The following is a 26,655-nucleotide window of genomic DNA, read 5'->3' as shown; positions in this document are numbered from 1 at the left end:
AATGCTTGAGAGGATGTTAGAGTAGAATTCTATGTTCTTGGCTTGAGAAGGTGACTTAGGATTTCTTGAGTTTCTAGTGTCCAATTGATTGATAGTTGATAGCCATTAACTCTAGCCTTCATTAATCCAATTAGTGGAAAGCTAGGATTTATGGACTTGGATTGATATTACTCATTTGACTTTCCTTTGTTACTTGATTAAAGGATGACTTAGTGAGATTAATCCTTGCAACTACCATGCTTGTGGCTAGTGATAATGATGAAGACCCTTGACAACCAAACCTTGCCAAGACCATTTTGTTAATAAAGTTTTCTTACCATTTACTATTCATGTTTCTCATCTAAAACCCCAAACATTTGCTATTCATTTTTCTCATCTAAAACCCCAAAATAAATAAATCCATAACTAATAACAAGAACACTACCCTGCAAGTCCTTTGAGAGACGACCCGAGGTTTAAATACTTCGGTTATTAATAGGGGTTTGTACTTGTGACAAACAAATTTTTTTATGAAAGGATTATTGTTGGTTTAGAAACTATACTTGCAACGAGAATTCATTTGTGAAATTCTAAACCGTCAAAAATCCAATCATCATTCTTCGTCTCCTGCTCCCTTCCGAGTTTACCATCATGATTGCAAGTGGAAACCAGAGTTCCATGCGGTCCAACACAAGGAGTTCCAGCCGAAGTAGAGCATCGGGTATTCCACAGTGGTGTGGGTGTGGGTGCCGCCCTATTCTTCGGTGGTCCACAACAGAGGCTAACCCTAACAAGCCATTCTTTGGGTGCCCTAACTACAATATTAATGGTAAGAGGTGGTGTGGTTTGTTTGTCTGGGCTGACATTGGAGAAGAAGACCTCAAAGGAAGGGTAATTTCTACTGTGGATGGTGACCAAGTTAGGGTGGATTTGGCTTGGAGAATTGGGAAGATAGAGGCTGAAGTTAGAACCCAAAAAAATGTACATTTTAGTTTTGGCTTTGTTTATAGTATTTGTTGTTGGTTTTATGTTGGTAGTTAAAGCTTGAAGATGAGTTTGTGTTACTGTGTTTAGTGTGAAAATGTATTAGAAGAAAGAAAAATTCTCCTTCTCAAATTTCCTAGTTGTTTTCTGTCATTCAATGAAATTGTTGAAAAAAATTGCAAAAAATGCATCTGATGTAGCATAATTGAAGCTGGAAGAAATTGTCATAATAATAATAACCATATCAATAATTTTTAACAAAAGTAACAATAATCCTGCCATATTAATGACAACTTAGCTAATTCCAAAATACACCTTAGCTAAAGGACACAGAGCGTCTTATTGTCATATTGTATTCAAATATATTAAAAGTCTACTGCCATAATATTCAGCCCACAAAACCTACAAAACAAAAAGTATGATTCACAAAAAGATTCAAAATTTCATCCAAAATAGGCTGCACAGATCAGGTACATCTTCATTTCTTCTTCATTAACCAGCCCATTATTCTTTTCACCCATGAAACACATCTTTCTCAACTCATCATCACAATTCAGAACTCTTAGCCCAATGTCTAATCCTCCCGAGCACATGCCACCAACATTCTCCTATCCTATCATATCCTAGTTCTTTATAATAATTTCTCACCCAAAAAACATATAAAGTATCTACATCAATGTCACCAACGCATGCCTTCTTATCAGGAGAATATATAGTCATCCCGTTTTTATCTTTCTGAAACTTTCCCCCATGGTGGAACATAATATCTAAGTGCACATCCATCTGCATGATTTAAAAAAAAAATTCAGCACTAGTTCCACACAATGATCCTTTTAAGATAGTTTTCATCGACTACATTCATACATGACAGAGAGATATATCGAAATAAAACACATTTATCCACCATCGGAACAAAGCATGAAGACAAACCCCAAAAAACAGTGGCAGACAACATCGAAATAAAACCTTAGCCCAAATTCCACTACAAACCTTAGGTAAAAACAATATACAAAGCAATAAACTATGATCAACAACCATCAACGCATTCCCTAAAATTTGAAAAAATAAAATTTTAAAATCTGCACTAACCTCGGTGATGGAACAGAAGCTCCTTGTAGCGACAAAGTACCTCCTCAGACAACTGTACAGTGTTCACTCGTGATCCAGCAGTCTCCAGGAATCCTATTGCAGTTACTCGTTCCTATTTTCAGTGAGTAACGGAAGAGAGACGTTTTTCCTCTGCGTCACTCAAGGAGGAGTTGAAGACGAAGAGTGGAGACAAAAGAGGGAGAGGCCAACGTTTTGTTTTCCATCGCATAGAAACGACATCACTCAAAGGGGTTTTTTAGCGCCAATTTAGAAACGACGCCGTTTCCTAGTGTCCAGCGTGGCAATATTTGGCCATGTCACTAACGGCGTCAGTCCTCCAGTGACGGAAATATGGCTAAGGACTAACGTGGTGCATTTTTTCGAATCTGGGGGACTAATTAAGTGCAATCGGGATTTGGAGGACTAAATCAGTGCAACTCATTAATCTCAGGGACCAAAATGGGGCTTAACTCACTTTGTGATGGCATACATTTATGGTTGAGTTAATGTGTGCTGAGCAAAAATTGTATGAGTTGTTATAATGTGTTTGTTTTGGTGCAGCAATAAACAAATTGAAGCCAAGTTGGAGTAAGCTCAATTTGGAGAGCAAGGGAACCTGGTCAAGAATGATTTCACGAGGTGTGGTCTCTGCATCAGTACGAAAGCTGAATTCATGGAAGACACCATCCTCATAGAAAATCAAAAGAAGAAGTAGATGATGTAGAACAGAATTTCGCTAAGACCGATAGATCAATCAAAATTCAACAAGAGCACCTTCAATGATAAGGAAACAGTTGGAGCAGCCTGTCAAAAATAGGCAGAAAATGTACAAACTTTGCAATGTTCAAAGAAAAAAGGAACGAAAAACTATATTTTGACTGATATTGTGCAATTATCTTTTTTCTCTTAAGAGTTTTCATCTCTTCATCATTTCATTCTATTTTAGGATAGCTACCTGATATGAGTTATTTTATTTATAAGAAAGAGAGAGCTTAGAAAGTGAGTATCAATTTCTGTCATGCTCGGATGTGAGAACATCAAGAAAAAACCATGAGCGGCATTTGAGAAATTTGTTTTTGTATTTGGCTTGAATTGGTATTTGTAACTTGAATTTGTTTATAGTGAAAAGTTCTACCATTTGTTGTGGTAGAGACTGGATGTAGATCCTATTTTGGGATTGAACCAGGATATATCGTGATGTTTATCTTCTCTGTTATAGCATTCAAAATATCATTATAACCGTCATTTGCATATTTTTCTGCAAAATCATGCAATAATTTTATAAAATATCTCTATCTAATAAAATAAAATTTTAAGCACCAGCAGCCTTTTTCTTTTTGAGCAAATGAAGATGCATTGAGAAAGTTATTATGTTATAAATATGAAGTGCATAGGGCAAAAATTTTTCCATCGAAAAAGATGTGGCTGTGGTGAAAATGTTGGTGGATTCTGTAACCTCCTTGATTAGTAATCTCACGCAAATATGCTTTTCATTTTATATATAGGAAAAAACAGAAAGAGTGCAGAGATTTATGTATAGTTGTATACTACATTACTACTAGAATTTCATTTGTTAATCAGTGGTTTACAAACGATAAATGTATCAAGCGAGATCAACGAATGCCTTGGCAATATAATTTTTGTGTGTACTTCAAACACATGTGAAACAAAAGTGAGTAATTCCATCACTTTCATTAAAATTTGGCCCGCACTTAATCAATAAAAAAAATTAAAATCTGATCAGCATTTAACCAAAAAAATGAGTAATTCCTGTTGTAAAATAAATAAAAGATATATTAAATATAAAATAAAGATGTATAAATAGAAGACTCTAGCATTAAAATAATTAGCTCAATAATGATTTATATATATATATAATAATATTATATGTTGTAATGTGTATATATATAAAGATAGAAAGAAGTATTAAAAGTAAAGAGAGAGAGAATTGCATTTGCTTTTGTAAATATGTAAAATGTCTCGTATCTTACTACTATTTATACACATGAGAATGTTTTTATTTCAACCTTCATTTATTTTGATTGTCTTGGAGAGAGGTTCCTTCAATATGGAGAAGGTAAACCAACGTGGTCATCCACATGCTTATCTTAACTCTCCCCTTTGGATGACCATTTATGATTATTGCCTCATTAAAACCTTACTAAAGGAAAACCCTGTGGAAAAAACCTTAGTGAAGGAAAAAGAGTACAATATCCTTTGTGATGGGGACTGCCTCATTAAAAACCTTGTCAAGAAAAATCCAATGGGAAAAAAATCTGACCAAGGAAAAAAGAGTACAGGATCCCCCTCTTGCCGACATCATTTAATGTCTCAAAATCGGTGCATCCCAATCTCATGTACCAATCTTTCAAAGGAGGATTTTGGGAGTGACTTTGTAAATAAATCTGCCAGATTGTCACTTGAGCGAATCTGTTGGACATTAATTGTCCCTTGATTTTGAAGATCATGAGTGAAGAAGAATTTGGGAGAAATATGCTTTGTTCTATCACCTTTGATGTATCCACCCTTAAGTTGAGTAATGCATGCTGTATTATCTTCAAACAGGACAGTTGGAGCTATCTTATGATCAATCAGTTCACATGATGATAGAATATATTGAATCAGACTCCTCAACCAAAAAAACTCGCGACTAGTTTCATGAATCGCCAGTATCTCAGGCTCTCAGCATGATTAAAGGATGTTGCAGCAATCGTCTGTTTTGTGGACCTCCAAGATGTAGCTATACCACCATATCTGAATAGGTATCCTGTTTGAGATCTCCCTTTATGTGGATCAGACAAGTATCCGGCATCTGCATAGCCAACTAATTGTGACTTGGATCCATAGGGATAAAACAATCCCATATCAACCGTCCCATGAAGATATCGAAAGATTTGTTTGATTTCACTCCAATGTCTTCTGGTTGGAGAGGAACTATATCTTGCTAGTAAATTCACAGCAAATGATATATCGGGTCACATATTATTAGCAAGATACATTAGCGCTCCAATGGCACTAAGATGTGGTACTTCAGGACCAAGGATATCTTCATTTTCTCCTTTAGGACGGAATTGATCCTTCTCCTCATCCAAAGATCTTATGATCATTGGGATACTCAAGGGATGTGACTTATCCATATAAAATCTCTTCAAGATCTTTTCTGTGTATGTCGCTTGATGAATAAAGATCCCATTTTTTGTATGCTCGATCTACAGGCCGAGACAAAATTTAGTCCTTCCAAGATCTTTCATCTCAAACTCTTCTTTTAGAGTTTTTATAAATGTTGGAATCTCATCAGGAGTCCCAATGATATTTAAATCATCAACGTACACAGCAATAATAATGAATCCATATCCAATTTTCTTTATGAAAACACAGGGGCAGATATCATCATTATTGAATCCGTTTTTGGCCAGATACTCAGTAAGACAATTATACCACATTCGTCCAGATTGCTTTAGACCATATAAAGATCTTTGTAATTTGACTGAGTATAGCCCTTGCAAATATTCATTGGATGGTTTAGATATCTTTAGTCCTTCAGGGACTTTCATATAGATATCCCGATCTAATGAGCCGTATAAGTAGGCTGTTACCACATCCGTTAAATGCATATGCAGTTTATGATATGCAGATAAACTGACCAAATAACGCAATGTTATCGCATCCACTACAGGGGAATACGTTTCTTCATAATCTATATCGGGCCTTTGTAAAAAACCTTGTGCTACAAGTCGGGCTTTATAGCGCACAACTTCATTTTTCTCATTTCGTTTTCTCACAAATAGCCACATGTATCCAACAGGTTTTACATCTTCTAGTGTACGGACTACGGGTCCAAAGACTTCACGTTTTGCAAGTGAGTCTAACTCAACCTTCATGGCTTCTTTCCATTTTGGCCAATCATCCTTTTGTCGACATTCTTCGACTGATCTTGGCTCAAGATCCTTACTTTCATGCATGATATTTAATGCCACGTTATATGCAAATATTTCATTGACAATTGTCTTATTTCGGTCCTATTTTTCTCCTGTAAAGACATAATTTATTGAGATCTTGTCATTTTCACAATTTACAGGTACCTGAACGTCTTCTGGCGTTAAAACTATATCAGAATTTTGGACAACTGCAGGTGTCTCTACTATGTCTTTTTCAACAGAAATAATATTTATCTCTTTTCTCTTTCGATGATTTTTGTCTTTGGAACCGACAGGCCTGCCACGCTTCTGGCGTGAATTTGCTTCAGTGGCTACTTGTCCTACTGGGACATCAATTCGAATTGGGCATTTTCCGTCCTGCCACGCTTCTGGCGTGAATTTGCTTCAGTGGTTACTTGTCCTACTGGGACATCAATTCGAATTGGGGCATTTTCCGCTGGTATATAAGATTTAGTTATCCTCTTTGTATCGGAAAATGCATCAGGAAATCATTTGCTATTCTTTGCAAATGTATAATCTTTTGAACTTACAGTTCGCATTGCCTTTATCGAGGATCTAAATGCATCAACGATGATGCATTCCAGTTAAGCTCCTTTTCAGGAAGCTTATTCTCTCCCCCCTAATGTTGAAAATTTTGATTCATCAAAATGTCAATCCGCAAACCGGATTTTAAATACATCTCCAATTTGTATCTTAAGATACCTCACTATAGAGGGAGAATCATATCCAACATATATCCCCAATTTTCTTTGGGGTCACATTTTGGTGCGATTAGGTGGTGCAATGAGAATATATATCGCACACCTAAATATTCTTAAATGGGAAACATTTGGCTGCTGGCCAAAAGCTAATTGCATAGGAGAGAAGTGATGGTAACTCGTTGGCCTCAAACGAATAAGTGCTACGGCATGTAAAATAGCATGCTCCCAAACCGAGGTTGGGAGATTTGTTCTCATAAGCAAAGGTCTAACAATTAATTGGAGGCGTTTAATAAGCGATTCTGCTAACCCATTTTGTGTGTGAACATAAGCTACTAGATGTTCAACACTTATTCCATTAGCCATACAATAAACATCAAAAGCTTGGGAAGTAAATTCACCAGCATTATCAAGACGAATTGCTTTGATTGAATTTTCTGAAAATTGTGCTTTTAATCGAATAATTTGAGCCAGTAATCTCGCAAACGCCAGGTTGCGAGAGGACAATAAGCACACATGTGACCATCTTGAAGATTCGTCTATTAGGACCATAAAATATCTAAAAGATCCACATGATGGATGAATAGGTCCACATATATCACCTTGAATCCTTTCTAGAAATTCAGAGGACTCAAATCCAATCTTTACTGGTGATGGCCTTAAAATTAACTTTCCCTGAGAACATGCAGCACAACAAAAATTCACTAGTTTTAAGAATCTTCTGGTTCTTTAGTGAATGTCTATGGGAGTTTTCAATAATTCTCCTCATCATGGTTGTTCCCAGATGACCCAATCGGTCGTGCCAAGTTATGAATTTATTTGGGCTAGTAAACTTCTGGTTTACAGTGGCATGTGATTCAATTGCACGAATCTTGGTATAATACAACCCAGATGAAAGTGAGGGTAACTTTTCTAATATAACCTTTTTATTTGAATCATGAGTTGTGATACATAAGTACTCATGACTTCCCTCATTCATAGTCTCAATATGATATCCATTTCGGTGAATATCTTTAAAGCTCAACAAGTTTCTTCGAGACTTGGTAGATAATAGTGCATTATTTATTATGAATTTTGTTCCTCCAGGAAACAAAATTATAGCTCTTGATGGGTAAAATATATATCACTTTTAAGAATAGTGTGCGAACTTACGCTATCCGCAAGGCATACATCTTCATTACATATTCTTGCCATTTTCTTTAAAGACAAATAATAATAAAATGAGTAGTATGCACAATTAAATTGAATTCTTGATCGAAATTATTTTTCTAAGAAATACTGCACATAAAAATAATGTCATATACTAAAATTTTATTTAAAAACATGACATATTTAATGATTTCAAAATTCATAAACATTAATATTTTATTATTTATATACATCATATTTGAAACTTAAATACATAGAAAATAAAACTTAACAATAAGCTCTTTACATTATTTATTTACATGAATACTTAACAATCTCACACATTAAACTATTCCATCATTGATCAAATGACCAATATTTTCTTCAGGATCCTCAAAGAAATCAGATACATCATAATGAGTGGTGGAATTTTCAGCATCATTTGAAACAAAATTCGACTCTTTTTCCTTGTCGTCCTTTTTCAAAGATGTCTGGTAAAAATCGACTAGGTGCATTGGGGTACGACAGGTACGTGACCAATGACCCTTTCCACCACAACGGAAACACTTATCCTCTGTTGATTTATTCTACCCGATATTTCTTTCTTTATCCCACTTCTGGTGAGATCATCTCTTTTGAATATAATTCCTTTTCCTTCTATAATTTTTCTTGTTATTAAAACCTTGCCATTTACCTCTTCTGAGGTAATTTGCCGCATTTACTTCAGGAATTGGGGTGGCACCAGCCGGGTGCATTTCATGATTTTTTAAGAGCAACTCATTGTTGCGTTCAGCAACAAGAAGGCAAGAAATTAACTCAGAATATTTTTTAAATCCTTTTTCTTGATATTGCTGCTGCAGGAGCACATTCGAGACATGGAAGGTTGAGAAAGTTTTCTCCAACATATCATGATCAGTTATCTTTTCTCCACATAATTTCATTCGTGAGGTGATTCGAAACATTGCAGAATTATATTCATTTATGGATTTAAAATCTTGTAGACGCAAGTGCGTCCATTCATATCGAGCTTGAGGAAGTATCACCGTTTTCTGATGATTGTACCTTTCTTCAAGGTCTTTCCAAAGATCTGCAGGATCTTTTAATGTGAGATATTCATTTTTCAATCCTTCGTCAAGATGACGACGAAGAAAAATCATGACTTTGGCTTTATTCTTCCGGGATGCATTATTTTCAGCCTTAATGGTATCTCCAAGATTCATTGAATCAAGATGGATCTCAGCATCTAATATCCATGATAAATAATTGTTTCCAGAAATATCAAGAGCATTGAATTCAAGATGAGAGAGCTTCGACATAATAAAAAATTTTACCTGAGTCTTCCTAAAAATTTGATCAGAGTTTCGTGCTGATAACATGTTATAAAATAAATAAAAGATATATTAAATATAAAATAAAGATGTATAAATAAAATATTTATAAACATAAAAAAGTTTTAATTTCAACCTTGATTTATTTTGATTGTCTTGAAGAGAGGTTCCTTCAATATGAAGAAGGTAAACCAACGTGGTCATCCACATGCTTATCTTAACAATTCCATCAATTATAAGGATAATTATACGAAGTCAAGGGAACTTTCTAGTGCTAGTTGACAAAGCAAAGACACCACCACATCATGACATCACTGTTACCGAAGAAGTTTGATGGAAATTACATCAATTATTGTTGTTGACTACTTGTTTACTCCTCAGAGCTGTTTGTATGCTCGAAATCGAAGAGAATGGCTTCGTTGTCTTCTCTGTCCGTTGTTTCTGAAAGCAAATATGATATCTTCGTTAGCTTCAGGGGCGTAGATACCAGACGTGGTTTTCTTAGCCATCTGATTAAGGCTTTAAACCAAAAACAGATTGAGATCTATGTAGACTATAAGCTCAGAGAAGGAACCCAAATATCACACTCACTCCTTACAGCCATTGAAGAATCAGAGATTTCCTTGATTATATTCTCCCAAGATTATGCTTCATCCAAGTGGTGCTTGGATGAACTCGTTAAAATAATGAAGTGCAGGAAAGAGAAAGGTCAAACAGCAATACCTATATTTTATGATGTAGATCCATCTTGTGTGCGACATCAAAGGGGAAGTTATGTCGATGCACTTTCCGGCCATCGGAAAACGTCATCGGCGGCGCAGTTGCTAATGTTGAAAGAAGCTCTCAACGAGGCTGCCAATTTGTCTGGACTGCATTCATCCAACTTTGGGCAAGTTCTTTTACTTTTACACTATGCAATTGCAACTGTATTTTATTTTAATCCCTCAAATTTCAAAACTATTAGTTATATTCTGTATATGTTGATCGGGAATTAAATTGATGCTTTTAGAATTTTAGAGGCTAAATTGCTGATTTTTAGTGCATGTTTGGACGCCATTATTTTGTTAAAAAAAGATTTTTTTTCAATGAAAAAAGATTTTTTTTATTTTTTAACGTGTTTGGCAAATTTCTAATAGTAAAAATAAAAGTAAAAGCACTAGTAAAATAAAAAAAAATCTTTTTAAAAAGCTATAATTTACATCTTTCTTTAAAAGATCTTTTTTCTTTAAAAAAAAGATGTTTTTCATGTAATAAATAAACAAAAAAGTACTTTTATATTGTTATACCCAAACATAATTGATAGATAAAAAGAACTTTTTACATGAGATATCCAAACATAAAATTACTTTTACTTCTCTATAAGTTTTTTAAAAAAAAGATAACTTGAAAAAAGATTTTTTTTAGAAGCTCACCCAAACAAGCCCTTACTTTGTCATAAGTTAGTATTCAAACAGGTTTTAATTAGGAATTTAGATCCTCTAAAATGAGGAAGTTGGTAAAGTGGTAAAGTCAAGGGTTAATCATCATTAATTTTGTAACTTCCATGAAATGTGCACTTTACTATCTTAATTTAAGAGTGATTAGCTCTCACTTTATTACTTTACCAACTTTCTCATTTTAGAAGATCTTGATCAGTTACCAAAATTCATTGAGTTCTTAGACAATGTAAGAAGAGAGTTTTTCTAACCCTAAAGGGAGAAATAAGATGGACTATATTAGTTCTTGTAGTAGAAATGGGATATCATTTTGTGATACTTAAGGGAAACCCATTCACTAAGAACAATTTGGATTGTACCTTGTTTGGTACAGGAGTGATGCTGCTCTTATTGACGAAATTGTCAAACGCGTGTTACAAAGGTTGAATGAAAAGTGCCAAGGAGATTTACAAGGACTTGTCGGAATGTATGAACCAATTACAGAGCTAGAATCATTATTGTGCAAGGAATGAAAAGCTGTAGTTATTATTGGACTTTGGGGCATGGGTGGTATTGGAAAGACAACTCTTGCTAGTTTTGTTTTCAATAGGGTATGTCATGAATTTGAAGGACTCTGCTTTTTAGACAATGTAAGAGAAAAAGTCCAGAAATATGGCATAAATCATTTGAAGAAAGAACTTGTATCTAAGCTGCTGGACATTAAAGATGTAGAAAAAGATGTAGTCTCTTTCATCATGCCTATTGGGATAACTGATTTTGCCAAGAGAAGACTCCGTCGCAGAAAAGTTCTTCTTGTTCTTGATGATGTGAGTGATTCTAAGCAACTGGAAGATTTATGTGGAGGACATGATTGGTTTGGGCTAACTAGTAGAATCATGGTGACAACTAGAGATAAACATGTGCTGAATAGAGCCGATCATATTCATGAGGTTAAGGCATTAAATCAGGATGAGTCTCTTGAGCTTTTTAAGTTGAATGCCATGAAACAAAACTACATGGACACAGAGCAAGTTGAGCAATCCATGAGGGTTCTTAACTATGCGAAAGGAATTCCATTAGCCTTAAAAGTTATGGGTTCCTTTCTCTGTGGAAAAAGTAAGCAGGAGTGGAAAAGTCAGCTTCTTAAACTTGAAAAAATGCCTCATGTAGAAATTCAAAATATATTGAGATTGAGCTATAACGAACTAGATCGTCATGATCGGAATATTTTTCTATACCTTGCATGTTTCTTCAAGACAGTTTCAGAAGAGCAGGTCACATTTCTTCTTGATGCGTGCGGATACTCAACAGCTATTGGGTTAAAAACTCTTCAAGACAAAGCTCTTATTTCCATTTTAAGCAGTGAAGTGACGACTTGCTTCGAGAAATGGGACGTGAAGTAGTTCGTGAAGAGTCTCCCAATGATCCAGGAAAGCGCAGTAGATTATGGGATTCTACTGATATCTATAAAGTATTGAAATATGACACGGTAAGTATAGTATATATCCTTTATCAAATATAAACTAAAGATGGCTTTAATTAGTTAGTTTTGTAGTAATTCCAATATACTTTGACTTGATGCTGCAGGGAACTGAAACTATTGAAAGCATAACATTAGACATGTCAAAAATTGACATGCTAAGCTTGCATCCTCAGATATTTGCAAGAATGTACAAGCTCAAGTTTTTAAATGTTCATTCATGGGATGGTGAGCATAGGCTCTGTGCTCCTCATGGTATTGAATCCTTGTCAGATGAGCTGAGATTTTTTCAATGGGAAGACTACCCTTCGAAATCTTTACCATTGTCTTTTTGTGCGGAAAATCTTGTGGAAATTATAATGCCGTCTAGTCAGTTGGAGAAGCTTTGGGAAGGTGTCCAGGTATGCAGTGCAACTTCCTTTTTTGTTTAAACACATGTATATCGTTTTAAAAAGACTGGGCTCATGAATTTATTTTAATTCTTCTGCAGAATCTTGTAAATCTGAAGCTAGTAGATCTTAATTATTCATCACACCTAGTCGAGCTCCCAGATTTCTCCAAGGCCCCAAATCTTGAAGAAGTAAATGTTTCCAACTGCAAGAGTCTGCAGCAAGTTCCCCAATCTGTTTTGTCTTCTCAAAAGCTGGGTTATCTCTTTCTAAATGATTGTAATGAACTAAGAAGTTTCCAGCACAACATTCATCATCAATCTCTTAAGACACTCTCCTTCCATAGCTGCATTGGTCTCAGAGAGTTCTCGTTGACACAGCTTAACCACGGCACAGACAAATTGGTGTTATCAGCTCCGCTTGAACGGCTAAAACTGGATTACTGTTCCAACCTTTCTCTGCTGCCAGACAATATAAGCATGCTTTCATCATTGAAGGACTTATCAATGTGTCACAGCAGTGTGAGAAGCTTGCCCGAAAGCATTAAGCATCTGTCACGGCTGAAATACCTCAACTTGAGTAATTGCGAGAAGCTTCAATCAATACCAGAGCTTCCATTGTCCATTTTGGTTTTAATTGCTGTTAACTGCACATCATTACATACTGTTTTCATGGCTGAACCAATCAAAGAAGAGAATTTCGGATATAAAACATTTGCATTTACCAATTGTGTTAAGTTGGAGAAGGCTACAATCCAGGCCATTATGGCAAACGCCTATGTCAGAATACAGCAAGCAGCAAACGCATGGCTACCAACAGCACAGAGGAATGAGTACTATTATGCAAACTTTGATAATAATTATGAACTCAGGGTTCATGTTTGCTTACCAGGAAGCCAAGTTCCAGGATGGTTCAGCTATAGAACAACCGAAACTTGCATGACTGTTGAACTTGTCCTACTTGCTTCTAGTATCAGTATGTTCCGAGGTTTCATCTTCTGTGCTGTTCTTCCTCCTAGAGAGGAAAAAGGCTTAGGCTCGGAAAGTTTGAAATGTTCTTACTTCATTGAAACGAGTGATGGTCCAAGCGTGCGTGATCAGAGTTCGTGGGTGATATATGACCGTGCAGTTGATAAGGAATCTGACAATGTGTATATGTGGTATGATAGGCAATGCTGCATTGATATGATGAGGAGAACGAAACAAGACAAAGTAAGTGATGAAGATAATGTTCATAAGTACAAGGTATTATTTGATTTCCATTACTCCCTTAATTCCACAGGAATAAAAGAGTGTGGTGTCCATCCAATATATGTCTCGGATACTAAATCCAAGAGAAGACCAGAGATAACTCAAGTTGATGAGAACCAAGGTGATCTAGAGCTGGAAGAACCACTTTCTTCCACAAATAGGAACTTTAAAATGGAATACTTTTCTTCAAGGGAGCTTTCTGCTACACAGCTCAGCAGCAAGGATGATCAAGAGCAGAATGGGAAAATTACTCCTTTTCAATTCATGTATAGGAGGAGAGTGAAGAAGAAAATAAAGGAATGAGGTGAGAGGATGATATAAATAGAATTAAGGGAGAGAATTGGCCTCTCCAATGCCAAATATGGTTTCTGTTATTTCTAATATATGCTTTTACACACTTACATAATACAATCCTTCACTGCTTTGGGGACTATCACATTGATACTCCCTTTTCTGTGATTCTACATTCTTCTTCTATTTCGATTCTCTTATACCTTAATTATGTTCTTCCTTCTGTTTGCAATTTTATTTTATGAAGCTCCTGAAGAATGATGCATGATGAATCAATTTTAACTTTATCTTAAACAAACTTGATCAATTATCCAACAAGTTAAAATAGGACTATTGGTTACTAGTAAAAGATATTGTTAAAATGGGAGTATTGGTTACTGTGAAGTGTGAACATACAAGATACTGTTATTTGTATAACAAGTACATCGGCATGATTTTACTTTTGTCAATTTCATTAACGTGCCTAGTTTCTTAGCAAGTTCTTTTGCACGTTTGAAGGTGGTCACTCTTATATTTGACCGACACGACCAAAGATAAGACACGGTTTCCGGTAAGAATCTTTTGAAGGGCGTAACGCAATGTATCTAAAGTCTAAACAAACATTACTTTAACTTAAACTCCTGTGTTTTTTTAAGCTTTCTTTGGACCGACCACCACAGTAATCACAAGCGAGCTTTCGTGGAAAGTGCAAACAACCTCGTACTATGTGTTTATTAGTTTCCACGCGTTGACTCCATTGTGTACCCTTCACTCTACTCACGCTGCCACAATCTCCTCCAGCCTCAGCCTCTGTTCTGATCTTCATCATTTGTCTCCAACTTCCTTAATTAGCTTGTACACAATTTTATCGTTACAATGTTCATTCGATTTCTCTTTAGTTTCTTGTCTCACCTGGGTCCTGTCATTTATATGTATGTTCATTGATGAAGCAGGTACTTGTGTGATCTTCGATAATTTTTGCAAGGAAGAGGATATGGCTGCGCATGCTTCTTCTGAGATTATTAAGTATGATGTCTTCCTCAGCTTCAGAGGCAGAGACACTCGCCGTGGTTTTCTCAGCCATCTGCACAAGGCTTTAGAGGACAAGCACATCAAGACATACGTGGATTACATGCTCAGAGAAGGAACTGAAATATCACACTCACTACTTGCAGCCATTGAACAATCAGAAATTGCTTTGATCATATTCTCCCAGGATTATGCTTCTTCCAAATGGTGTTTGGAAGAACTAGCCAAAATAATGGAATGCAGGGAAAAAAATGGTCAAATTGTAATACCTATTTTCCATAATGTAGACCCATCATGGGTGCGCCACCAAAAGGAAATTTATCACCACGCCCTTGCTAATCATGAGGTGAGGTTTGCAGACAGGGTGCAAATCTGGAGAGATGCTCTCAAGGAAGCTGCCAATTTGTCTGGATTCCATTCACCGTCATCAAGCTTCAGGTCAGCAATCTTTTTTTTTCATAGATTATTTTGTTTCTTCTGTAACACTATTAGATTAGGGTATATTTTGATAAATGCGATTTAGTGGAAGGGATAAATCCATTCTCACACTATTAAACTAAACAATACAACAACAACAACAATACTAATAATTTTGCCTCGTACACATTATGCAGGGATGATGCTGACCTTGTTGGTGAAATTGTCAAACGTGTCTTACAAAGGTTAAACCAATCACCCCAAGGTGATTTGCAGGGTCTTGTTGGAATTCATGGACCAATTGAAAAGCTAGTATCTTTGTGCACGGAATCTGAAGCTGTTATTGTTGGACTTTGGGGCATGGGCGGTGTTGGTAAGACAACTCTTGCGACTGCAGTTTTCAATAGATTGTGTGATGGATTTGAAGGATTTTGCTTTTTGAACAATGTAAGAGAAAGAGCTGAGAAATATGGTATAGATCATTTGAAGAAAGAACTTCTTTCCAAGCTGCTAAAGGAAGAAGATGCAAGTCCCTTTGTCACGCCCGGTGGGATAACTAATTTTGCCAAGAAAAGACTTAGTCGAACAAAGGTTCTTGTTGTTCTTGATGATGTCAATGATTCAGACCAAATGGAAGATTTATGTGGAGGACACACATGGTTTGGGGCAAGTAGCAGAATCATAGTGACAACAAGAGACAAGCATGTGCTTGTTAAGGCGGATGCTGATCATATACATGAAGTTGAGACATTGAATTCTGATGATTCTCTTCGGCTTTTCAGCCTGAATGCCTTCAAGCAAAACTGCACTATAGAAGCAGAACAAGTTGAGTTGTCCAAAAGAGTGCTTAACTATTGCAAAGGCCTCCCTTTAGCATTGAAAATCTTGGGTTCCTTTCTTAAAGGAAAAACTCAACGAGAGTGGGAAAGTGAACTGCTCAAACTTGAAAAGATGCCTGATGAAAAAATCCAAAGTATATTGCGATTGAGTTATAATGAACTGGATCGTAATGATCGGAACATCTTTTTGCATCTTGCATGTTTCTTTTATACAAATACAGAAGAAGAGCTGATACAATCTGTTCTTGATTCCTGCGGATACGCAACAACTATCGGGTTGACAAATCTTCATAATAAAGCTCTTATTTCCGTTTCAAATGGTTATGTGTCCATGCATGACTTAATTCGAGAAATGGGCCGTGAAATTGTTTGCGAAGAATCTCTAAATGATCCAGGAAAACGCAGTAGACTGTGGGATCCTCAGGATATCTGTAAAGTATTGAAAGACAATAAGGTAAGCGTAAGATTATCAGATTCTACTTTTTTCACATTTATTTGGTGGAACTTTGATATAATATATGTTTCATTTTGACATACGTATATACTATGCAGGGAACGGATGCTATTGAAAGTATCGAATTAAACATGTCGGAAATTGACCGGATGAGCTTGCACCCTGAGACATTTGAAAGAATGGCTGGACTGAAGCTTGTTAGATTTCATGCAGCCGATTCCAAAAACAAGTTGTATGCTCCAGAGGGTATTAGATCTATGTCGAACGAGTTAAGGTATTTTCATTGGGATGAGTTTCCTTTGAAATCTTTGCCGCCTTCTTTAAGTGTTGAGAGAATTGTTGAAATCATAATGCCCAACAGTGGATTGCAAAAGCTTTGGGAAGGTGAACAGGTATGGAAACAATATTCTTTTTCATTTGATACCCATACACATGCTTTAATTAGTTAATTTGTTAATTTCAGAATCTTGTAAATCTAAGGAAAGTGGATCTAGATGGTTCGTCAAGCCTAATGGAGCTCCCAGATTTATCAAAAGCTTCAAATCTTAGAGAAGTGAGTATCTCTGGTTGCAAGAGTCTGTGTCAAGTTCCTCCATCTGCTGTATGTTCCCAGAAGCTGAAATACCTGAACGTGAGCAACTGTGAGAGTCTTGAGTCCATAGCAGAGCTTCCAGCATCGGTTGTGTGCGTAATTGCTCGCGACTGCCGCTCCTTACACACTGTATCTGTATCTGCTTTGGATTCTGTGGCTGAAGAGGCAATCCAGCAGCAGCAATTTGAGGATATAACCTTCAATTTCAGCAATTGCTACAAATTGGAAGAGAATGCAAAAAACAGCATTATGGAACATGCCTATGGAAGACTAAAGCGACCACTAGCAGCAGCACCGACATGTGCTACAACAGCATGGCTGGATAAGGAGGATAAGCACCCGTATCGTTATCTGTCAGGCAAGCAGCACAATCATCCCAAGTTAAATGTGTTGTCAGGTGCAGACCCGGGATGGTTCAGATATATAAACCCACAGAACGGGGCAGTCACTCTTGATGTTGCCCCAGGTGATAGCTTGTTGGGTTTCATCTTTTGGGTCGTTTTTCCTGCATACTCTGGGAGTTACCAAGTGAGCGCCACTTCAGTGTCATATACGTATTGCGTTGAAGTGAGGAATGGCCCAAGTTTCAGTTATGATGGGCATTGGATGCCAGATGAGGATATATGGCTTAACGATTACTATTTTTGGTACGACGGGCAATGCTGCATTGACATGATCAAGGTAATGGAAGAAAACACCAACACTAATAATAATAATATTCAACTCAAGGTTTCATTCAAGTTCTTCTACAATCGTCTTATTTTGAGTCAGCCTATTGAGGAAGATGATGACAAAGAAGTAGAATATTGGGGTGTGCACCCAATATATGCCTCAGATGTTCGTGGTGGCATGAGCATGGAGTCGGTAAATGATGTAAATCTTAATATGAATGTACCGTCTATTGAGGAAGGTAATGGTGGTTCCATAGATGACTCAGATGAAAGAGGTGGTGTTTCGGAGTCGGTTGCACTCATGCATGGTGGCAGGACGGATCTATAGTTCTATACACATTGTAGTGGAGGCAACAATTTAAAATTATTTTGAACATTCTCGTTAAATTATTGAATTGATCCCACAATCATTTTTTACTCAATTTTTTAGTGATATATATAGAAAAAGAGACATTTCAATTGTAAATATGAAACCTAAAACATAGAATTCTAAATTATATATTATTATTATTATTAAAATTACTATTTTAATATTTTAATTTATAAATTATATATTTTGTATTAAAATATAAAATACATATTGAAAATAAATTAAACAATAAATATTTTTATACACAAATACATGATTAAGGAATAATTTGATAGCTAATTTTTATTATAAAACTTATTAGAGTTTATCTATGTTATGTCCTAAAAATACATTAAGATTACAAATTAAAAATATTTGTATTGAAAATATAAAAAATTTAAGTTTTCAATGAATTTATTTTGCAGTTATTAAATGAAAAAATTTAAAATCTTCAACTAATAATAAGCTTGTCATGCGTCCTTAAGATACATGTTAGCTAAACACAAATAATTATTATGTTATATATACTTTGCCTCTACTGTTAAAATTTTTTGGATCTGTCATTACACGGTAATAAGAGATACTTTTTTGGTTCTACCGGAAAGAGACTCCATAGATGCAGTCCTTGAGCAATAAAAATAAATTTAGTAAGATAAAGCAAAAAAATTAGTGAGTGATTTCGACAAAATATTAAGCAAAAAGTAAAATTTTTCCCATTGTGCTCCTTTCATTTTGTTTTTTATTTTGGATGGTGGAAATATTGATTAGAGGTCTATAGTGGAAGAAATTGAGAGAAAATAAGTTTTTGGTTGTTACGCAATATTTGAGTAGCAGTTTTTCATTTTTTTACCGTTAGATCGACGTAAAATTTGAACGACAGATTCTTCTCATTTTGTTCTTCATCATGGATAGTGGAGATTATTAAAACACTCTAATCTATAGAGCAATGAGACATTTTCCTTAGCTTTTTTGGCATTAGAAGTTTGTCTTTTTATTAGTATTAGAAAAAGGTCTAAATTGCTAAGTTAATAAAAATCTTAACGAAGAAATGAGTAAAATTATATGGGAATAAACCACTCAAGCGAGGCAAGTTGGAGATTCCATTTTAACGAAGTTTGTTACCTAGTTCCTTTTAGGATTTTGCACATTGAAGGTTGGTTAATCTTATATTTAACCAACACAACCAAAGACACTGTTCTAAACAGACATTTTGCATGTTAAATATAATATTTCCCAGGTGCTAGTGGTAGTGGCTATTGGTTACTGTGAAGTGTGAACATACAAGATACTGTATGTAACACAAATAATAAGTACATCAGCATGATTTTACTTTTGTCAATTTCATAAACGTGCGTAGTTTCTTAGCAAGTTCTTTTGCATGTTTGAAGGTGGTGACCAACACAACCAAGGATACGACACGGTGTTGGTAAGACAACTCTCGCGACTGCAGTTTTCAATAGATTGTGTGATGGATTTGAAGGATTTTGCTTTTTGAACAATGTAAGAGAAAGAGCTGAGAAGTATGGTATAGATCATTTGAAGAAAGCACCTCTTTCCAAACTGCTAACGGAAGAAGATGCAACTCCCTTTCTCACGCCTGGTGGAATAACTAATTTGCCCAAAAAAGACTTGGTTGAATAAGAGTTCTTATTGTTCTTGATGATGTCAATGATTCAGACCAAGTGGAAGATTTATGTGGGGACATACATGGTTTGGGGCAAGTAGCAGAATCACAGTGACAACAAGAGATAAGCATGTTCTTGTTACAGCTGACGCAGATCATATAATGAAGTTAAGACATTGAATCCTGATGAATCTCTTCGGCTTTTCAACTTGAATGCCTTTAAGCAAAACTGCGTTATAAAGGTAGAACAAGTTGAGTTGTCCAAGAGGGTGCTTAATTATTGTAAAGGCCTCCCTTTAGCATTAAAAATCTTGGGTTCCTTCCTTAAAGGAAAAACTAAACAAGATTGGGAAAGTGAACTGGCCAAACTTGAAATTTGAAAAGATGCCTGATGAAAAAATCCAATGTATATTGCGACTGAGTTATAATGAATTAGATCGTAATGATCGAAATATATTTTTGGAACTTGCATGTTTCTTTGATACAAATACAGAAGAAGAGCAGATAAAATCTCTTCTTGTGGATACACAACTACTTTCGGCTTGACAGATCTTTGTAATAAAGCTCTTACTTCCATTTCAAACAATTGTGTCAATGCATGAATTAATTCGGGAAATGGGTCGTGAAATTGTTCGCGAAGAATGTCTAGATGATTCAGGAAAACGCAGTATAGATATTTTGGTAAGCCAAATTTTTTATTTCCTAAATAATTTATTGATTCTGATAAATAATTTGGTTCATTTGTAATTTAATTGAGGTTTATTTTATAGAATTTTATGTTAAAAAACTATGATATGAAATACATTGATCCAAATACCAACAAGGCCTACTGGATCGAACAATATGCGCACTACCTCTATTTTCTTGACAAAAAAAATTGGCATCGTATTCATTTGTAAGTTGTGATTTCTAAAACTTCTTTGATAATTCTGTCGTTTGCTATCATTTAGACTGAAATATTCTATCAATTTTTTAAACTTCAGCTGTTTGTGTCAATTTACAATAGAGACTATTGGTGGTTGTGGATGGTTGATGTAAAAAAGATGGCATTTTATATACTTGATCCTGTCAACAAAAAAAAAGATGAAATACCTGAAACAAGAATTAAACTGAACAAGTTTATGCAAGTTATTTACATCATACATATTTTTGTTGTAAATTATTTAAAGATGATTAGAATTCGATTCATTAGAGTTGGTGATTTACATTCACTTGATTGTTAAGTGTTCAATTGAATTCATTTGCATGCAGAAATATTTTTTTGCTGATTAAATATTTATCACATTTTATTCAAACATGAATGGAGTTCGGTTCATTGGAGTTGGTGATTTAGATTCACTTGATTATTAAGTGTTCAGTTGAGTTATTTTGCATATATAAAATATTTTTCTTACTGATTGAATGTTTATCACATTTTATTCAATCACTGCTTGTGCTTGATTTTACTTTTTGTATCCTTTTTCGGAATTAATAGTATCTCAGATGAGGGTTTATGCTGGGACAAAACCCTTGATAAAGGACGGAGAGGGAGTTAAACCCGAGTATATCAGACATGGCAGTCAACGAACAAAGTAAAAAATCTTTATTTGTTATAGTGCTATTTTTAATGTGTTTCATTGTGTATACTATTAATCATATGTTACTTATTTCTTTTTTTAGTTATAATTGCGCGATATACGTGATGAAATGGTTGGAAACAATTGATCCTCAAAGATTAAAAAAGGAAAAAGTATCAATATAAAAACTGAAAACAAGTAAGTAATTTCTAAATTAATGAAATTCGGTTCATTTTTTATGTAACTAATTCCTTTCAATTGAATTGTAGGAAGAAATTGATGCCTTCAGGTGCGAATATGGTCCAAACATTATGTTCTACAAAATTAACAAAATTAGAGACAAAGTGATTCAGGCATCTGAAGCCATAAGACTCCCGAAATCATCTACTTTTCTCTCAAGTCCTTTTTGTAAATTCACATCTGCGCATATAGATAGTAAATAGATTATAGTTTCTTTGACTCGTTGTAATTAACACTATTTTGTTTAATTTGTTTAAAAAAACAAACGCTTCTTCTTTAATGTATATATGTGAATATCAATGTAAATGTTATTGAAAATCTAATGTTAATAAAAAATCTAATGTTAATGTATATATCTGTTAGAACTGTTTGGCTGTTGTTTTTTTTTAGGTTCCAGTGAATGGATTTAGAATATTTATAAAACATTAAGAGCCCAAAAAACACAAATAAACCGAAATTAATAGACTAGATGAATCGAAAAAGTGTATATATCACTATTGAAAAACACTTATTTGAAAAAAATGTTGATTTCAGTCCGTTTTAGAAACACTTAAATTCTTTGACATAACAAAATAAAATGACTATTCAATAAACAAAAAAGTAACTATTCAATAAAAAATTTTAAAAAGCTAATTTATAAAACAAAAAAGTGATTATTCAATAAAGACTAACATCAATCAAAAATTAACCTTCCTATAACATCAATGAACTGAAATTTGTTCGTACATGAATGAAAATTTATGTTAATAAAAGCTGAAACTCCTATATTCTCTTTGGGATAATGCATATCCTGTCCATAGTAAATACTGGAATTTGACTGAATCATTAATCCACCTAATGGCAGATCCAGAAATTTTTTAAGAGGGATCAAATTAAATACAAATAAATTAAAATATAACATAAAAAAGCCAATAAAATAAAATTTATAGTATATAAGTTAAAATTAACAATTATATTATATAAAAATTAACATTCAACTACATACCTTAGGATTTTGATATTTTAAAATTTGTTCTACGATATTTCATGTAATTAAAATTATGAATTTATCATCTGAAATAAATTTTGAAATATTCTATTTTTCAACGTATACAATTATATAATCTGATAAAAGTTTGTCTTTCATCTTGTTTTAAAGTATTATTTTAATAATTTTAATTGTTTAAAAAATTTGTTCAATTATTATTGACTTACTGTTGTCATAAAAAGAATCAAAACAAAATTTTTTTTTTATAGTTGTTATTTTTTACATTAATCTAAACCTATATTTCTCAATAGCTTTTTAATTTTTTATATATTTATACACTTTTATTATTTTTTAAATTTATTTGTTAATTGCTACTAATATATTATAATACACATTATAATTTATACATATTAAATTATTAATATGTAAATTATTTTTAGTGTGTAATATACAAAAATATACAAAAATAAATTTTCTTTTGGGTTGCTTTTTAATTTTCAGTCACCAAAACTCCAAAACTAAAAAGGAAGAGATGGAATCTGATTTGTGCGGGAAAATTCCCGCTTCGGCGAACTGTAGCGAACAGTGCTCTCTTTTGGGAGAAATGACTTGGCCACGTGTTGTATTGAGAGAGATCATTAACAGTGTTCATTTTGGCGGAAAAACTGTTACTTGGAGTTTGGACTATCCAACTTCTATGTATTGTTTGCGTGTTCTCCACACCTTGACTTCACTGTACTACTTTACTCTTTAGTTTTTACAACCAAGACCTGGCATGCCTTAGTTCAGTAGCACAACATCTCTCATCTGAATTATTTGAAATTAGTTGAATTGCACACTTAACTGCCCACACTGCTGATACTGTCTCCTCCAGCCTCATCACTTGTTTCCAACTCCCTTAATTATCTTGTAAACAATGGTATCCTTACATTTTTCGTTTCAGTACATAGTCATATATTTTCAATTTCTCTTTATTTTGTTGTCTCGCCTAGGTCCTTTCATTTATATGCATGTGTTCATCGATGATGAAGCAGGTAATTGTGTGATCTTCAATAATTTTTGCTAGGAAGAGGATATGGCTGCGCATGCTTCTTCTGAAATTATTAAGTATGATGTCTTCCTCAGCTTCAGAGGCACAGACACTCGCCGCGGTTTTCTCAGCCATCTGCTTAAGGCTCTAGAGGACAAACACATCGACACATATGTGGATTACATGCTGAGGGAAGGAACTGAAATATCACACTCACTCCTTACAGCCATTGAACAATCACAAATTGCTTTGATCATATTCTCCCATGATTATGCTTCTTCCAAGTGGTGTTTGGAAGAACTAGTCAAAATAATGGAATGCAGAAGAAAAAATGGGTGCGCCATCAAAGGGGAAGCTATCACGATGCACTTGCTAATCATGAGATAAGATCTGCAGACAAGGTGCAAATATGGCGAGATGCTCTCAAGGAAGCTGCCAAGTTGTCTGGATTGCATTCACCATCATCAATCTTCAGGTCAGTTTTTTTCTTTTTTCTCTTTCATTTGTTTCCTAGATTATTTTGTTTCTTCTTTGATATAATGTAGACCCATCATGACAACATTAGACTGGGTATCTTTTGATAAATGAGATTTTTGTGGAAGGGGTAAATCCATTCTCACATTAAATGCTTCGCTTTATATATTATATATTTATTAAACTAAACAAGTCAACAACAACAATAACAATATGAAGTTTGCCTCATGTTATGCAGCAATGATGATGAACTCATTGATGAAATTGTCAAACGGGTCATACAAAGGTTAAACCAAACATGCCAAGGTGATCTGATGCAGGGTCTTGTTGGAATTCATGAACCAATTGCAGAGCTAGAATCATTGTTGTGCACAGAATCAGAAGCAGTTTCTATTATTGGCCTTTGGGGAATGGGCGGTGTTGGTAAGACCACGCTTGCTAGAGTACTTTTCAATATATTGTGTGATGGATTTGAAAGATTTTGCTTTTTGGACAATGTAAGAGAAAGAGTTCAGAAATATGTTATAGAACATTTGAAAAAAGAACTTCTTTCGAAACTGCTAAAGGAAGAAGATGCAAGTTCCTATGTCACGCCTGGTGGAATAACTAATTTTGCCAAGAGAAGACTTAGTCGAACAAAGGTTCTTGTTGTTCTTGATGATGTCAATGATTCAGACCAAATGGAAGATTTATGTGGAGGACATACATGGTTTGAGGCAAGTAGCAGAATCATAGTGACAACAAGAGACAAGCATGTCCTTGTTAAGGCGGATGCTGATCATATACATGAAGTTGAGACATTGAATTCTGATTATTCTCTTCGGCTTTTCAGCCTGAATGCCTTCAAGCAAAACTGCGCTATAGAAGCAGAACAAGTTGAGTTGTCCAAGAGAGTGCTTAACTATTGCAAAGGCCTCCCTTTAGCATTGAAAATCTTGGGTTCCTTTCTTAAAGGAAAAACTCAACGAGAGTGGGAAAGTGAACTGCTCAAACTTGAAAAGATGCCTGATGAAAAAATCCAAAGTATACTGCGATTGAGTTATAATGAACTGGATCGTAATGATCGGAACATCTTTTTGCATCTTGCATGTTTCTTTGATACAAATTCAGAAGAAGAGATGATACAATCTGTTCTTGATTCCTGCGGATACGCAACAACTATCGGGTTGACAAATCTTTGTAATAAAGCTCTTATTTCCATTTCAAATGGTTGTGTGTCAATGCATGACTTAATTCGAGAAATGGGTCGTGAAATTGTTCGCGAAGAATGTCTAGATGATCCAGGAAAACGCAGTAGACTATGGGATTCTTGTGATACCTATGAAGTACTGAAACACAATAAGGTAAGCATAAGATTACCCAGATTGTAAACTTGTCCCATTTTGATATATATTTAATTTTGACATACATACTATGCAGGGAACTCAAGTTATTCAAAGTATCACTTTAAACATGTCAGAAATTGACATGACAAGGTTGCACCCTGAGACATTTGAAAGAATGCCAGAACTGAAGCTTGTTAGATTTCATGCACCGGATTCCAAAAACAAGTTGTGTGCTCCAGAAGGAATTACATCCCTGCCAAAGAAGTTAAGCTATCTTCATTGGGACGAGTTTCCTTTGAAATCTTTTCCGTATTCTTTTGGTGCTGAGAGATTTGTTGAAATCATAATGCGCTACAGTGGATTGCAAACGCTTTGGGAAGGTGAACAGGTATGGAAACAAGATTGTGAAATTAATTTGATTCCATCCATACACATGCAAGTATACCTACCTACCTTTTAATTAATTAATTTCAGAATCTTGTAAGTCTAAGGAAAGTGGATCTTGATGGTTCGTCAAGCCTAATCCAGCTCCCAGATTTATCAAAAGCTTCAAATCTTAGACAAGTGAGTATCTCTCATTGCAAGAGTCTGTGTCAAGTTCCTCCGTCTGCTGTATGTTCCCAGAAGCTGAAATACCTGAACGTGAGATCCTGTGAGAGCCTTGAGTCCATAGCAGAGCTTCCAGCATCGCTACTGCCGCTCGCTACACACTGTATCTGTATCTGCTTTGGATTCTGTGGCTGAAGAGCCAATCCAGCAGCAGCAATTTGAGGATATGTCCTTCAATTTCACCAACTGCAACAAATTGGAAGGGAATGCAAGAAACAGAATTATGGAACATGCCTATGGAAGACTAAAGCGAGCACTAGCAGCAGCACCTACATGTGCTACAACACCATGGCGATTTAAGGAGGATACGGATGAGTTTCTTTCTGTGTGGAACCACTGGCACAATCATCCCAAGTTAAGTGTGTTATCAGGTGCAGACGCGGGATGGTTCAGATATATAAACCCAGAAAGAGGGACCGTTACTCTAGATGTTGCCCCAGGTGATAGCTTGTTGGGATTCATCTTTTGTGTCATGTTTCCTGCATTCTATGGGAGTCACCAAGTGGACGTAACTGAACTGTCATATTACTC

The 26,655-nt window shown here is 35.0% G+C and overlaps 3 protein-coding genes and 2 pseudogenes across 7 annotated transcripts in view; all 5 read left to right on the top strand.

Moving 5' to 3' along the window:
- Positions 1-18,360, top strand: part of LOC107461399 (disease resistance protein RPV1) — a 76,128-nt gene extending 57,768 nt beyond the window's left edge. Inside the window, exons 1-5 of one of the 4 annotated variants that reach the window (XM_052252792.1) lie at positions 13,878-13,982; positions 14,902-15,415; positions 15,592-16,687; positions 16,786-17,079; positions 17,151-18,360. In XM_052252792.1, coding sequence (XP_052108752.1) covers positions 14,943-15,415; positions 15,592-16,687; positions 16,786-17,079; positions 17,151-18,278 — 2,991 coding nt within the window. In that variant the 5' untranslated portion in view covers positions 13,878-13,982; positions 14,902-14,942 and the 3' untranslated portion in view covers positions 18,279-18,360. Of the gene's footprint in view, positions 1-13,877; positions 13,983-14,468; positions 14,804-14,901; positions 15,416-15,591; positions 16,688-16,785; positions 17,080-17,150 lie in introns of those variants that run through there. The other 3 variants (XM_052252791.1, XM_052252793.1, XM_052252790.1) reach the window with 3 other exon arrangements.
- LOC107461403 (putative disease resistance protein At4g11170) lies at positions 9,414-11,919 on the top strand. 2 transcript variants are annotated; one of them, XM_021129075.2, is made up of 2 exons: positions 9,414-10,033; positions 10,954-11,232. In XM_021129075.2, the coding sequence occupies exons 1-2, from the start codon at positions 9,555-9,557 to the stop codon at positions 11,090-11,092; spliced, it is 618 nt and encodes a 205-aa protein (XP_020984734.1). In that variant the 5' UTR covers positions 9,414-9,554; the 3' UTR covers positions 11,093-11,232. The 2 variants fall into 2 exon arrangements, with proteins under 2 accessions (XP_020984734.1, XP_052108755.1); XM_052252795.1 differs by lacking the exon at positions 10,954-11,232 and adding an exon at positions 11,820-11,919 and having other exon boundaries at positions 9,466-10,033.
- On the top strand, positions 11,910-14,155 carry LOC107461346 (disease resistance protein RML1B). The gene is made up of 3 exons (XM_052252794.1): positions 11,910-12,048; positions 12,147-12,440; positions 12,530-14,155. Exons 1-3 carry the CDS (start codon positions 11,947-11,949, stop codon positions 13,979-13,981), a joined length of 1,848 nt encoding a protein of 615 aa, XP_052108754.1. The 5' UTR covers positions 11,910-11,946; the 3' UTR covers positions 13,982-14,155.
- Positions 18,361-19,361: 1,001 nt separating the features above from the next.
- Positions 19,362-20,303, top strand: LOC127741222 (disease resistance protein RUN1-like; annotated as a pseudogene).
- Positions 20,304-23,491: 3,188 nt separating this feature from the next.
- LOC127739690 (disease resistance protein RPV1-like) lies at positions 23,492-26,266 on the top strand (annotated as a pseudogene).
- Positions 26,267-26,655: the final 389 nt, after the last annotated feature.

The sequence above is a fragment of the Arachis duranensis genome, chromosome 8 (genome assembly GCF_000817695.3).
Source record: "Arachis duranensis cultivar V14167 chromosome 8, aradu.V14167.gnm2.J7QH, whole genome shotgun sequence".
Lineage (NCBI taxonomy): Eukaryota > Viridiplantae > Streptophyta > Magnoliopsida > Fabales > Fabaceae > Arachis > Arachis duranensis.
The sequence above is the reverse complement of the archived record's forward strand: the minus strand, read 5'-3'. Positions and strand labels throughout refer to the sequence as shown.

What these genes read in the sequence shown, in the direction of transcription:
- LOC107461403 (XM_021129075.2), top strand. Translation starts at nt 9,555, where the DNA reads ATGGCTTCGTTGTCTTCTCTGTCCGTTGTTTCTGAAAGCAAATATGAT. An exon ending in CTGCATTCATCCAACTTTGG is followed by an intron (nt 10,034 to 10,953) that starts GCAAGTTCTTTT and finishes TGTTTGGTACAG; the next exon opens with GAGTGATGCTGCTCTTATTG.
- LOC107461346 (XM_052252794.1), top strand. Translation starts at nt 11,947, where the DNA reads ATGGGACGTGAAGTAGTTCGTGAAGAGTCTCCCAATGATCCAGGAAAG. An exon ending in AAGTATTGAAATATGACACG is followed by an intron (nt 12,049 to 12,146) that starts GTAAGTATAGTA and finishes TTGATGCTGCAG; the next exon opens with GGAACTGAAACTATTGAAAG. An exon ending in AGCTTTGGGAAGGTGTCCAG is followed by an intron (nt 12,441 to 12,529) that starts GTATGCAGTGCA and finishes ATTCTTCTGCAG; the next exon opens with AATCTTGTAAATCTGAAGCT.